Below are 12,653 nucleotides of genomic sequence, written 5' to 3'. Positions count from 1 at the left end.
ACGGATTTCTAGCTTCTCGTCTGACTATCATGCTTTACTAATATTTCTGTGAATATGTGGATCAGAATGAACAATGGTGCGTCACCGTTGGAGGTTCTATATAATGGGCGAATGCCCTACTCTTTCCAAGATGACAAGTCTAGCCACCTTGAATTGTGCCTTGCACATCAGACATAATTCCAACACGCAATACCATCCTGCAATTATTTCACCATGCCGAAGAGGATCATGTCAATGTCCGCGCCTGAAGAGATTATTGAGAACTTCGAAAAGAAGGTTTTCTGGTATTTTCAGCTTATGGGACATCAGAAGCTCAAGGAGGTATGTCCTTGTATCTTTGTAGCGTAGTAAAGAGGGACCCTGCTAATTCCTATCTCTCATGAGAACTGGGATGTCAATGCGGAGGATTGCTATCTTCGAATCGAGTCTGCAGTTGAACGCCCCGATACTTCCGTGACCTACCGATTTGTGGTGACAAAATCAATGTGCGGCCCCCAAATGCATCTCCATGGAGGATGCGCTGCTACTCTTGTCGATAATTTCACGAACGTGCTTATTATCGCTGCGGCCACGCCGGGTCGATTCTCGGACTCCGGCGTCAGTCGCAATATGCGCATGACCTTCCTGCATTCTCTTCCGCTAGGTGCTGAGGTCCGGGCAATCTGCCTCATGATTAATCTGGGAAGGCGTATGGCGTTGGCAAGGGCTGATTTCTACGATGTCGATTCTGGGGAGCTCTGTGTCATAGGCGTGCACGAAAAGGTCAATATGGACCGCGAAGATGTAGGCAAGTTGTAGAGGCTTGCTCAGTCCTAAAGAGCGCTTTAGTCACATGCTTACAGACAATGAGATAATTCTACACAAAGACATGGATTCCAAAATCGGTGTGCTAGGTAAAGGGGGTTTGTCATTCAGAGCATAAGAGTGACGAATATCTTGCCCAATCCGGTCCCTTGCATGAGTCCTACATGTCTTGTAAAGGCTGACCTTGTTGTGTTATAGTGCTGGGTTCATATGACGTCTTGACATGTTCAGAATGTGGGCTCTTGGCTTAGACTGCCCTGAATATGAAGGCCCCTAGCGGTCAATCCTTTGAATACGTCTGCGAACCCGAGCGCCGTTACATAAACCTTCATGAATCCATTTCAATATGTAGGATATTCAAGATTTGGTGGGTCAGGAATTCCCTGCTATCCAAAAACTCTAATAAGATAGAAATCATTGGATAGTGAAAAATACCAGACACTAGTAGTGCTTTGCAATTCCAAATGTGATTGGATAGGCAAGAGAAAGCAATACAGAACAAGAAAAGATACACCAAAGATAAGCATGGCGTAGGCGGTGGTCACCAACAAAAAGAAAGAAGAACAAAATGAAAGAAAATGGGGTGGGGGGCGGGGGGGCATCGCTAGCTATGTTAATACCTTCTTCCCTGGTAGTCCATTTGCTGCATTGTCTAATGGAAATTTATGATACACCTGATTAACGACGCCACATCACCACAATATACAGAAACAAGGTTCACATGTAGTTAAATGATTAAGCATAAAATTTCATGTACCGGTTTACACCGACAAATAAACAAGGTTCGAATCCTACCCAAAAGAGAATCTTGCTAGTATAATCTTAAGTGATTACACCCCAATTTCTAATCCAGGCTCGGGAATGAGTCAGGCCCGCCAGTAGCAACATGAACACCTTATTAGAATAAATTCGATGAACAGCCACTCCTTCACCAAAAAGGAATATAGGGCAAGGTGCTCTGGAAGCTAAGCACTGTTCCAGACACCAATAGCAGCGAGCGAAGATTGTTTCTCAAGAATGGTAAGTGTGCCCTCAATGCAGTTTGACATGTTGGACTTCTGGAAATCAATCTGTGCGACGGGTAAAGGTAGATAATGACCGAGAAGTGACTTGAAGATTTGTGGGATGCTTTATATTCGATAGAAAAGTGAACGGAGACAGTTTAAGAACTAGCACTGGCGTCAAAATGATAAATACAACAATCATAACAAAGAAGAAGTCCAGCTACGTCTTTCTCTCCAACTTGATCTTCGCAGCCGTAGGAGAGATAGCCGAAGCTTTCCCGTCACCGTCGACGGTGAAAACAAACGTGCCCAAACCACGAGTTCCATAGTAAATAGTGTCAGTACTCCAAAAGTCCAGGTTGGTGTTATATTGACCCGTAAATGGACCGATCACGCCGAGATCTGCCGCATTGGAAGCGAAATAGCTGTACGTCTGCGGGAACCTGGAAACCTGAAAGGCTACCTCTCCGGCCACGCCACGGGGAGTGGACTTCGGGATGCTCAGCAGAAGCCGAGGCTTGTAACCGCTCAGATAGGGCGAGGCTAGCAGGTCGGTGTTGTTCGATATCCACTGGGTAAGTCTCAGACCATGGAAGTAGCTCGAAGAACCGACAGAATCGTCAGTCGCGATAGTGACGGAGGAATTGAGACTGGGATCCTCTGAGACGTATGTGCCTACAAGATTCTGAGCTGCCTCGAGAGCGGCCTGGGCCTCTAAAGCTGGAAGTACAGACAGAGTAATATAATCCAGGATCACGTTGGTCAGAGCACTGCGTTGGTCGCTCGTAGAGGCTGCGAGGATGCTGAAACCGGCGTCATAGTCTGGGATCAGAGCGACAATGCCGCCATAGTAGCCCGAGTCTCCCAGCTTGGTATAGATGTCTGTCACCCTACCCGTGGTGGGACTCACAACACGAACGATCTCCCATGGGGCGCCAATGGAGGCGGTCAGACTTGCTGTGTGCGTTTGAGGTTTCATCCATTTGCGCGTGGTAGTTTCGGGGAGTAGCGTGTGGTTCAGGATCGAAACACCGAATGTGGCGAGGTCGTTGGTTGAGGAGTAGATCCCTCCGGATGGGGTAGTGAAGGGGATCTCCAGATAGAACCCCGCTGCTGCGGGACCCGCAACGACAGCCCGGGCCTGGGTCACATTGCTCGTCGGCGGAGACGAGAACGTTGAGCTCAGGTTCAGGGAGTCGAAGACCTCTGTCTGATATATTTCTGATATTGACTTCCCAGTGATGTTAGAGATCATGAGTGCCAGCATCTCAAAGTTTGCGTCGGAGTACATAGGGGTCCACCAAGGCTTGAACGTCGGTGGCCGTGATCCCATAGAATCGATGACATTCGTGCCGTCACACAACTCAAGTGCCTCTTCAAGCGAGCCGTAGCATGGTCCCAGGCTGCTCGTGTTTTCTGGCGGAAGTCCGTAGGCTGTGATAGGGCTTACGGTGCTCTGCCCCGTTACGTATTGCCACAATAGATCCATGAGCGGCCCCCCTTGCGTAGGAATGCCCGAACTCTGGGAAGCTAGTGCCCACGGCGTGATTTCATCCCAATTGATGCTCCACGCCGGGGCGTCGATGGCTTCTGCCGCATATTTGGCGAAACCGGGGTAGATTTTGGAGAGGGGAAGATCCCACTGACCCTCGGCTAGAGAGAGCATGCCAGCATAAGTGGTGAAGAGCTTGCTGACGCTGGCGATGCGGAAAATGCTATCTCCATCCACTTTCCTGGTTCCATTGGTGGATTCTGCGATTTCCGGACTGGTCCAATGATACTGGAGTTTCTTCGCTTCCGGATCATGGACTGAGAATAGCCCGGCTGAAAACGTGATGTTTTCAATTCCTAGAAGCGTAGTCGATCCGTTCTTGGAAGGGTGTTTCAAATAGTCGTCAATGGTAGTGGTGAGATTCTCCCAGACAGCCCTAACATGGCTATGGGAGCTAGAAAGGTCAACCGGTGCTGGGTATATGGGACCCAGGCGGTCAGCAGTGGCAACGAGTGCCAAAGATGAAAACAAAATGATGGATTGTGTTGAATGCCGCATTGTGGAAGCTAATCCCGAGTTAGAGCCAGGGTTGGGACCCCCTCACAGAAGCCTGTGTCGTACTGAGCACTTATATACATTTCGTCCTGTAAGCAGACGTTTGCCAAGCATGGGGCACGGCATGCCGGGCTGTGCAAAGCTGCCCTTGAGGTAGCCTTGCATCTGGGTTTATGGCGCTCAGAATCCGCCGCACAGCCATCCGAATGCTGGACGGCTTGGCCCACCAGATCTACATCGTGAATCACTGAAACCGGATCAGGAATTGACGATGTAGCCAGTCGACAACTTCAATGGCGTAAGACAAAGTACCCACTTTGCCAAGCACGATCCGTCATCCGCTGCGCTGGCAAGGCTGGGTTGAAAATGATAATGGCTATGGTGCCTGCACACCAACATGGCTTCGAAGATGTCAACTGCGTCGCATCCCTGACAATAAGTATATTAGCTGAGTGAGCCCACCGCCTCAGGCCGCCAGCCAAGTCGGTCAGCTGATTCCGCTGTGGCTGTTTCAGCCAGACGAAGTGAGTTGGTTGTCTCATCCTGTGAACTTAAACTGATTCACAGTCTATCCAACCGAGTCCTGTGAAGATTGCGAGCGGAGCCGACCTCAATATGATGAAGGTCAGCATCATTAGATGGTCTAATCATAGTGCCAACAATCTACAGACAGCATTATTGAATGGATAGTCTCCGCCTAACCTTAGCTTACAAGCCTTCATGACCCAAAACCCCAACCTGCTGAGTCTCTTCTCTCGAGCCATTTGTTCTGTAGGTGCTTACTGATATAGCAGGTCTCACAGAAGTATCCCGACTTACCGCCAAACTGCTCTTACTGCGAATCTCCTTCAGACGGACTGCGAGGCTCTGGACTAGGGCTGAACAGCTGATTTCGTACAAGAGACTCTTTTTGGTTGAGAGAGGTGGGAAGACTGATAGCGAATTTGAGCATTTCTTCCCTTTCTCCTCCTGTTTGGGCTTTAGAATTGCTGAATGCAGTGCTGTTGTCCAAAAGACTCGATGTGTGTTGAATCAATGTGTAGAAAGAAAGAACGATGTCATTCCGATTTTCCTAATCCCGCGGTCGGAAAATTGCACAAGTGATTGCGACAGCATGTTTCTTTAAAAGATGAAGCAGACCGTGAGTTACCATCTTGTAGCACTCGAAGAATTGCGTGTCGGTGTCGTGTATGTGTAAAGTAGGAAGGCTCAAATTGCTTCCAACAAGAAGGAACTTCTGCTGTATAAATTTTATTTTGGATTAGGTCACTCGACAAGAAACAGATGCATCTGGGTTGTCGAGAACTAAAATATATTAGCACAGTTACACACAGACAACTCAGCAGACATGAATTTGCAGTCTCAACCCTTGTCCCCAGCTATATACCCGGGATGGCTTAGTTGATACACAGCCTTCTCATCTATTTAAACAAACTTAGTCATCCTAAAAACACTAAATACATACATTATACATACTATGTCATCACACATCCCACGTGTTTCTCGAAGAGTATTCTGGAAGCGATGCAGGGTACTAGTCCACAGCCGCTGTGCAGTGGCCGGCTGGCCGCCTTTGTTTTGGCCTCGTGCCAATCTAGGGGATAGATACACGTTGCTGTAACTGGGTAATTTATGAAAGAGAATGAAAGAATTTGAACTTGCCCAAGCACTTGCGAATCACATACGGTGGGTATTTGCTTTTCCATATATTCGCAGGTGGCAGTAATTGCACCCATTCCCGTCTCCTTTTATTTCGAAGGGCAATTCTTCCGCATCGCTAGACAGCAAGTCTTTGAAACCTTACTCGACACATTACTTTGCATCAATGCCCACTGAGCTATGTGATGGTTTGCTCCGCTCCCTGCAGGCATATATACAGCTGTACCGCTCGCAATTTCTAGAATCGTCCCATTTCCGACAAGGTCTCTCTAAGTTGAAGCCCGGCCCAGCCGGAATGACAGATACGATTGACCGACAATATACTGATTCCGATTCCACGTTTCCACCTCTCTGGTTTCGAGTTCCTCCTTCCCTTCTACAGATTCAATCTCCTCTGCAGCTCCCAATGTCACATACAGCGGCAAGACATGCTCCACTGTCGGATGTGCGAGCGGCCAATCCGACCGATGCGGCAACCGCAAGAATGCCTCTGTCAAGCCTTGTGTCGTTTGCGGTGTTGTCTCCAGAATCTGCAGCGCCGCTGTTTCTATAGCTTCGACGACTGTCAGGTCGGTGCTTTCGCGGGTGGCTCTAAGGTTGTGACATAGCATCCCGGAGCCGACGATGAGGATGCGACCGGGGCTGTTTTTCGGTCTTGTTAGGTTTGCTCTTCTTTGTTCTCCTTTCCGCTGATACATTTACACAGGAAAGGTTGAGTGAAGAGATGTCACACTCACAGTCTCGCCAATGCCCGCCCCAACTCTACATGCGCCGCGTAATCATCCCCTGCAAACGAAGAGACTTGGAGAATGGGCACGTCGACCAATTCCTCTGGACTGCCTTCGGGAAACATGAGTTTGAAGGGGACCCAGCTATTTTCCAGGATCGAGTTAGCCATTCATGATCATGATCTAACATCCGATACCGATCCTCAAACAGCTAAGATCAGTCGAAGAAACGCGAGAGCGAAAACATACACCCCATGGTCCAAATCCCGCTTCACCCCCGCGGCACGAATCCCATGATCCTGCAGGTGCTGCAAGACCTGCTCACCAAACGCGCGCGATGATTGGTGCGGGTACTCGTACTCGAAGACGTGCGGATAAGTATTTTTCCAGCTGGGGCCGAGGTCGTGCCAGACCTTGGTGGGTTCTTTGAGGTTGACTTCTACCACCCCGGATTTCTCGCTCTGGTGGTGTCCGCTGATTACAACGATGGCTTCGGGATGGAGGCCGTGGATTTCCCGGCCGATTTGGCGGAGTTCGTCTTGGACAGGGCCGTAGCCGGGCTTGAAGAGGATTGAGACGCCGCCTAGTTTTTTCCTCCCCCTTGGTTAGTGGATGGTGAAGGGGTTTGATTGTAGGTGATGGTACCATGGCCGATGAAATAGGTTGGGAGGCGGGTGTGGGCTGGCATCTTTATTCTTGGGGTTGATCTGTCAGGCCAGGGGTGATTCGAGGACAGATAGAGGGGAGTGAGACTATTTATACCGTACAGTTCCTGATTTAGTTGTAATGCGTGTGCGGGGAGCAAAATGGCTTTATTTCTTTTATGGTTCGCACCCGGGCGGATTTGCCGACTGCCGATGGATCTAATGCCCCGACGGATCTCCGTCTTGTCACTGCCGGTAACACTTTCAGTAGCATTTATTGTGATTTTTCAATGTATTCTGAAGCGATATTCCTCGTTTACTGCCGATTGCTGTTGGACTATTACCTCGTCTCTGGGCTCTATATTCACGAGTAAGTTATGGGAAGCTGATGAGATGTGCGGGGCCCCGGCCCTGCTACTTGGATCTATATCTTCTCTTCTAGCCCTATATTGCCAACCCGCCGCATGCGTAGCGCGCCAAGTCGCATTGACAGCTCCAGACATTTCGATATGGAGAAGCAACTCCAAAGGGGTAATCAAAAAAGATTTGTTGATTGATATTGATTTTGTCAAGTGTTGCATGGGATCAGGATCACAGTACGGTATAATACAGGATTGATGCGAACAGGTTTGTGATTCAGGTAAACGGTCGCATTCAGCCTTTCTCTTCCGGGTACCGTCCACAATTATATCATCAACATGAGTTCTAAGGAAATCAGAAAGACAAGTAGCTTCCCCGCACGGGAGCTCAGCTACGTAATTTGGGTCCTTGTCCCCCACTTACCATGTATGCTTCATGCATATCCCTAGCCGATGGTGGCGGAGTTGCCAGCCAGGAACATCTTTGGACTGCACGTGTACCTGATGACGTGGCAGTGTCAACCTCTCACTCAGATTCCGAGGTCATACTGCTTGTATGAGTTAGTCACAGTGATTGAGTCTGTTTTTGACGATTGGGGGAAATATGAGGCTTGTTCGATGTAAGCTCAGCCATGTGGGACTGATGAGGTATAGTGCCGAACTGCTTCCTAAATCTAGTCTAGCGCGCCAACGCTAACTACGCGAACGCCGCTTTGGGCCCTCAGGAGATCCACCTCAGCCCGACGATCCCGAGTTATATACCACATAGAGATGGAATCTTCTACTTTTGTTGGGGCTACTTGCGCCATCTCAGCCTCAGACTCCACTTCCACACGCTGTGTTCCGCTATCTTTTCTACGCGGTCTGATCATCTACTTAGCTTTGACCAGGTCTTCAAGCTGGGTCATGAGGATAAATAGCTCGACCTTTCCCAAGATTCAGATCGAGGTTCAAGCACATGAACAACTTTCTCTCTCAGGGTACATTGTTGTGACTCTTGTTGATTGACTCATTGGGGTATCATGAAGACGTCTATTCTTTTGGGCTTGATGTCCCTGAACATCATAGAATGTAAGTTTCAAAGAGGGTGACGGCCTCAAACTGTCGTCAGTTTGTACTTGATGAATACCCAAAGCTCACAACGTTTAATCTCAGTTACCAATGCTGGCGCCGTATCTATCAAAGCAGACCTCGCTTCACGGGATATGAATGTCAAGCCTCGTGCCCTCCCAGATGCTCCGAACGGCTATGCCCCGGTCCATGTTACCTGCCCATCGAGCCGACCTACAATTCGGCCTGCTTCCGCACTTTCCTCTAATGAGACAGCATGGCTCCAGACTCGCCGTCCGAAGACCGAGTCCGCTCTGAAAGACTTCTTTGGACATATCGAGATTGAAAACTTCGATGCTGTCAGCTACATTACGAACCACTCTGGCAGCGACTTACCCAATGTCGCGATTGGCATCTCGGGTGGTGGTCTTGTCGCGTGTCTCAATGGAGGAGGTGTCATTAAGGCCTTCGATGAACGCACTGAAGGATCAACGGCCAAAGGTCAACTCGGTGGTCTGCTGCAGTCAGCCACCTATTTTGCTGCCCTGAGCGGTGGATCTTGGGCTCTCGGTTCTATCTACGTCAATAACTTTACGACGGTCTCTAATTTACAGGAGAACCTGTGGGACTTTAACTCCGAGGAAATCATATATGGTCCTGCTAAGATCTCGCATGTCGAATTCTGGGGAAATATTTCGGCTGACGTTAAGAGCAAACGGGAGGCTGGGTTTAAGACCGGCGACGCGGATTTCTGGTCAGCTTGCTTGCCCCTCTGAGCCAAGGAACGGACATTGACATATGCTTATAGGGGCCGTATCCAGGGATATAACTTCTTCAATGCCAGCGATGGGGGCGTTGACTACACCTGGTCCTCGATCGCAAAGACGCAATCCTTCCAGAGTGGTGATATTCCGATGCCTCTGGTAGTTATGACTGGCAACCAGAAAAGCACCGAGACCTTGTCATCCTCCCCAGCAACATATCCAATCTATGAAACTACCCCTTGGGAGTGGGGAACCTACGACGACGACATCTATGGCTTCGCGCCCCTGGAGTATCTCGGTACTCGATTCGTCAACGGTGTAGTGCCAGACAATGAAACCTGCGTCCGGGGGTTCGACAATGCAGGCTTCATCACCGGCTCGTCAAGCGATATCTGGAACGAAAACGGACACGACATTCTCTATTATTTGGAGTATGTCCTAGAACAGTACGAAGCCGCCGCGCCGAACTCCACCACGACGGCGTTTTTGAAGAGCGCCGTCCAGGACTTCGACAACGCCGCCAGCTCGACCAACTCCAGCATTGACGGACCGGCAGCCTACGACCCGAATCCCTTCTACCAATACAACACAGCCACCTCCCCATACGCACAAACCACCAATCTGATCGTGCAGGACGGAGGCGAGACCAGCCAGAATGTCCCACTGTACCCGCTCATCCAACAGAAGCGCAACGTCGACGTGATCTTCGCCATCGACTCCCTCGGCTCCTCGTCTTACGACAACTGGCCGACCGGCTCATCACTGATTGCGACCTACAACCGCACCCTCCTCGACGTCGCCAACGACACCTCGTTCCCGGAGATCCCAGACCTCGATACATTCCTCAATTTGGGCCTGAACGCTCGTCCGACTTTCTTCGGCTGCAACGCCTCTCGTCTGACTACGCCGACACCCTTGGTGGTTTACCTGCCCAACCACCCGATCACCTATAGCTCGAACTTCTCGCTCGAGGAGGGTCAATTCAACAATACCCAGCGTGATGCGATCATCACCAATGGGTACAACGTGGCGACGCAGGCGAATGGCACGCTGGATGCGGACTGGTCGACCTGCGTCGGCTGTGCGGTTCTCAGCCGCTCGTTGAATCGCACCGGCACGGCCGTCCCGGAGGCCTGTACGAAGTGTTTCCAACGTTATTGTTGGAATGGGACCGTGGATGACCAGACTCCGGCGGCTTATCAGCCGACCGCGTCTCTGAGCGCCGTTGGGCCGGCCAACGCGACCTCGTCGTCGGCTGCCTATAGTATGGGTGTTTCGCTGCGGGCTGGTGTGGGATCTGTCGTTGCCGTTGTGGGAGCATTTGTCTTCATGCTGGTTTGATCTGTAAATACTGTACAATCAGCTTGGAAGGTGGGGGAGATTTGACTTTTGGGATTGTGGTACATAGCATTAAGATATTGTTTGATAAGAATAAGCAGTCAGTATAGAACGCGACCTTATCGTATGCAGTTAGGGTTTGATATTCGGATGTTGTACAGTACCTGTTGTTTAGGCTTGGATGTTGCTGTCATCACACTTTCCCACTAGCCCCTGGAAGAAAGGGGCAACGTCCGCGACAGCTGGCCTAATTAGATGTTTTGACTCGGATCCATGGTCGGCGTTGGGGAGAGGTTCCAAGCTCTCCGCGCAAGGTGGGCATCATAGGAGAGATCGGGAGAAGGAAATGGTGCAGGCCTCGATTGCTAGGAAACAGCCGTCGAATAGTGAGATAAAAAAAGCCAAAACATACAACAGAAGGGATTCGCTGGTGGTCACCCACCCAACTACTAACCTCCCGGCGTGTGGCTTAAGTACGGCTGAGCGGACGGGAAGCCCTGTTTTCCACACCCTGTGGTCGTATGTGCTAGGGTAGGCTGAGACGAAGGCTAAGTGGACCGTTGCAAGACGCAAACAAGGCAGAAACGATAGGACATTCAAGCTGCGTGGCGACAACCGGCAACGTTCCTGCGGCGGGGGCAATAGCACGCCAAGGTGCCAAGTCTCAACCCTTAATCGGATTCATTTCCGCCTGGCTTACAGCCAAGCCTTGGAGAATTTGCAAATTCTTCCCTGATTGACCTTTCTCGACCTTGACAGACACTGCAGAATACCATTTTCAACTTCACCATGTCAAGCGACATCGAGCTTGAGCGGCTACGAGGCTCTCTCGTGAGCCCGCCCATCACATCGGCGTGGAGCCAACAGATCTACCGGCGCATCCGGCGGGCACACAACTATCACACGGAACAGAACCTCCACATCAACCGTCTGATCCAGGTAGCCGAGGACCCAACGGCTGCGCGGCTGCTAGACGATGAGCCGGATACATCATCTCTACACGTCAAGGCTGCCATCAACACCTCCATCTACGGCACCATCCTCGTCGCCGCGCTGCAGATCTACGCCGCGGCGACGACCCGGTCCCTGTCCCTCTTCGTGACCATGGCCGAGAGCTGCTGCGAGGCCGTCAGCAACATCGGCCTGGACTACCTGCACCGGAAGGCGCGGAAGCTCAACCACTCGACCCAGTGGCCCGCCGGCGCGGGCCGGCTCTGCAACGCCGGCAATGTCTGCTTTGCCTTTGCGCTGATGGCCGTCTCGCTCGTCCTGGTCGTCGAGTCGATCCGGTCCCTGGCGGGTAGCGACCACGAGCTGGGCAAGTTTGACGTGGCTGCGGTCATCGCGGCGGCGTGCGGGTTCGGTATCAAGCTGTTCCTCGCCGTCTACTGCTTTATCTTCCGCAAGCACAGCAGCCAGCTGCAGATGCTGTGGGAGGACAATCGCAACGACTGCTTTGAGTACGGGTTCGCCATCTTCACATCGGCTGCGGGCGCGAAGCTGAAGTGGTGGGTCGATCCGGCCGGGGCCCTGCTCATCGGCCTGGTCATCATCGTCACCTGGATCGGCACCATCCGGAGCGAGTTTCTGGAGCTGTGCGGCCTCGGCGCGTCACCGAATCTAGTACAGGAGGTAGTCTTCCTGACGCTGCGTCACTCAGATTTGATCCTGCAGGTTGACTCTGTCCATGCGTATCACTGGGGCGAGGAGCTGTTCGTCGAGGTGGACGTCGTCATGGCGCCGGAGCTCAGCCTGCGCGAAGTACACGATGTCGCCCAAGAACTGCAGGATAAGCTGGAGTCAGTCGAGGGCTTCGCTCGAGCCTTTGTTCATGTCGACTACGGTAAGCATTTCATCCGACTTTGGTCATTGTTCTGTTCTGACTGATGTATTTCCCAACAAATTAGAAACGTCGCATATGCCCGAGCATCGCAAAACCCGCTGATGGAACGCACATATGATCGCGGGAGAAAAATTTAGTCCTGAACTCTACGGGACTCCTCAGTGTAAAATATCAGACCGAACAGAGAAAATTGACTTTGTATACATGGATGACCTCCGTCTGAGGTTTGAGAGATGATAGGACAATTAGATTATTTATGCTTAGAAGGCTGTATTCGCTTGGCCTTCACTCGACGGGGGATAAGACAGCAGATTACCTGATCATAAAACTGCTCATTCAATGCTGTTTCTTACTCTGAGTCGATCGCCAGACGCTATACCTTGAAAAGACTTTGGGACGCTTGCTGCAGATGA

The 12,653-nt window shown here is 50.9% G+C and overlaps 5 protein-coding genes across 5 annotated transcripts; 3 read left to right on the top strand and 2 right to left on the bottom strand.

The window, feature by feature from the left end:
* Positions 1-129: 129 nt before the first annotated feature.
* BO72DRAFT_511366 (PaaI family thioesterase) lies at positions 130-798 on the top strand (the record flags this gene model as incomplete). The annotated part of the gene is made up of 2 exons (XM_040949400.1): positions 130-321; positions 385-798. The coding sequence occupies exons 1-2, from the start codon at positions 214-216 to the stop codon at positions 796-798; spliced, it is 522 nt and encodes a 173-aa protein (XP_040805940.1). The 5' UTR covers positions 130-213.
* A 1,098-nt stretch (positions 799-1,896) lies between these two features.
* BO72DRAFT_443957 (serine hydrolase domain-containing protein) lies at positions 1,897-3,924 on the bottom strand. Its single transcript, XM_040943708.1, has one exon. It carries the CDS (start codon positions 3,856-3,858, stop codon positions 2,029-2,031), a length of 1,830 nt encoding a protein of 609 aa, XP_040805939.1. The 5' UTR covers positions 3,859-3,924; the 3' UTR covers positions 1,897-2,028.
* A 1,859-nt stretch (positions 3,925-5,783) lies between these two features.
* On the bottom strand, positions 5,784-6,930 carry BO72DRAFT_474185 (DODA-type extradiol aromatic ring-opening family dioxygenase; the record flags this gene model as incomplete). Its single annotated transcript, XM_040947243.1, has 5 exons — positions 5,784-5,865; positions 5,932-6,156; positions 6,252-6,386; positions 6,492-6,825; positions 6,888-6,930. The coding sequence occupies 5 exons, from the start codon at positions 6,928-6,930 to the stop codon at positions 5,784-5,786; spliced, it is 819 nt and encodes a 272-aa protein (XP_040805938.1).
* Positions 6,931-8,040: 1,110 nt separating this feature from the next.
* BO72DRAFT_523825 (lysophospholipase 1) lies at positions 8,041-10,416 on the top strand. The gene is made up of 3 exons (XM_040949803.1): positions 8,041-8,316; positions 8,401-9,049; positions 9,104-10,416. The coding sequence occupies exons 1-3, from the start codon at positions 8,268-8,270 to the stop codon at positions 10,398-10,400; spliced, it is 1,995 nt and encodes a 664-aa protein (XP_040805937.1). The 5' UTR covers positions 8,041-8,267; the 3' UTR covers positions 10,401-10,416.
* Positions 10,417-11,142: 726 nt separating this feature from the next.
* Positions 11,143-12,450, top strand: BO72DRAFT_482635 (cation diffusion facilitator family transporter). The gene is made up of 2 exons (XM_040947735.1): positions 11,143-12,240; positions 12,305-12,450. The coding sequence occupies exons 1-2, from the start codon at positions 11,187-11,189 to the stop codon at positions 12,340-12,342; spliced, it is 1,092 nt and encodes a 363-aa protein (XP_040805936.1). The 5' UTR covers positions 11,143-11,186; the 3' UTR covers positions 12,343-12,450.
* Positions 12,451-12,653: the final 203 nt, after the last annotated feature.

The sequence above is a fragment of the Aspergillus fijiensis genome, assembly GCF_003184825.1.
Source record: "Aspergillus fijiensis CBS 313.89 unplaced genomic scaffold BO72scaffold_3, whole genome shotgun sequence".
Classification (NCBI taxonomy): Eukaryota; Fungi; Ascomycota; class Eurotiomycetes; order Eurotiales; family Aspergillaceae; genus Aspergillus; species Aspergillus fijiensis.
Note: the sequence above shows the minus strand (reverse complement) of the source record. Positions and strands in the feature narration are given on the sequence as shown.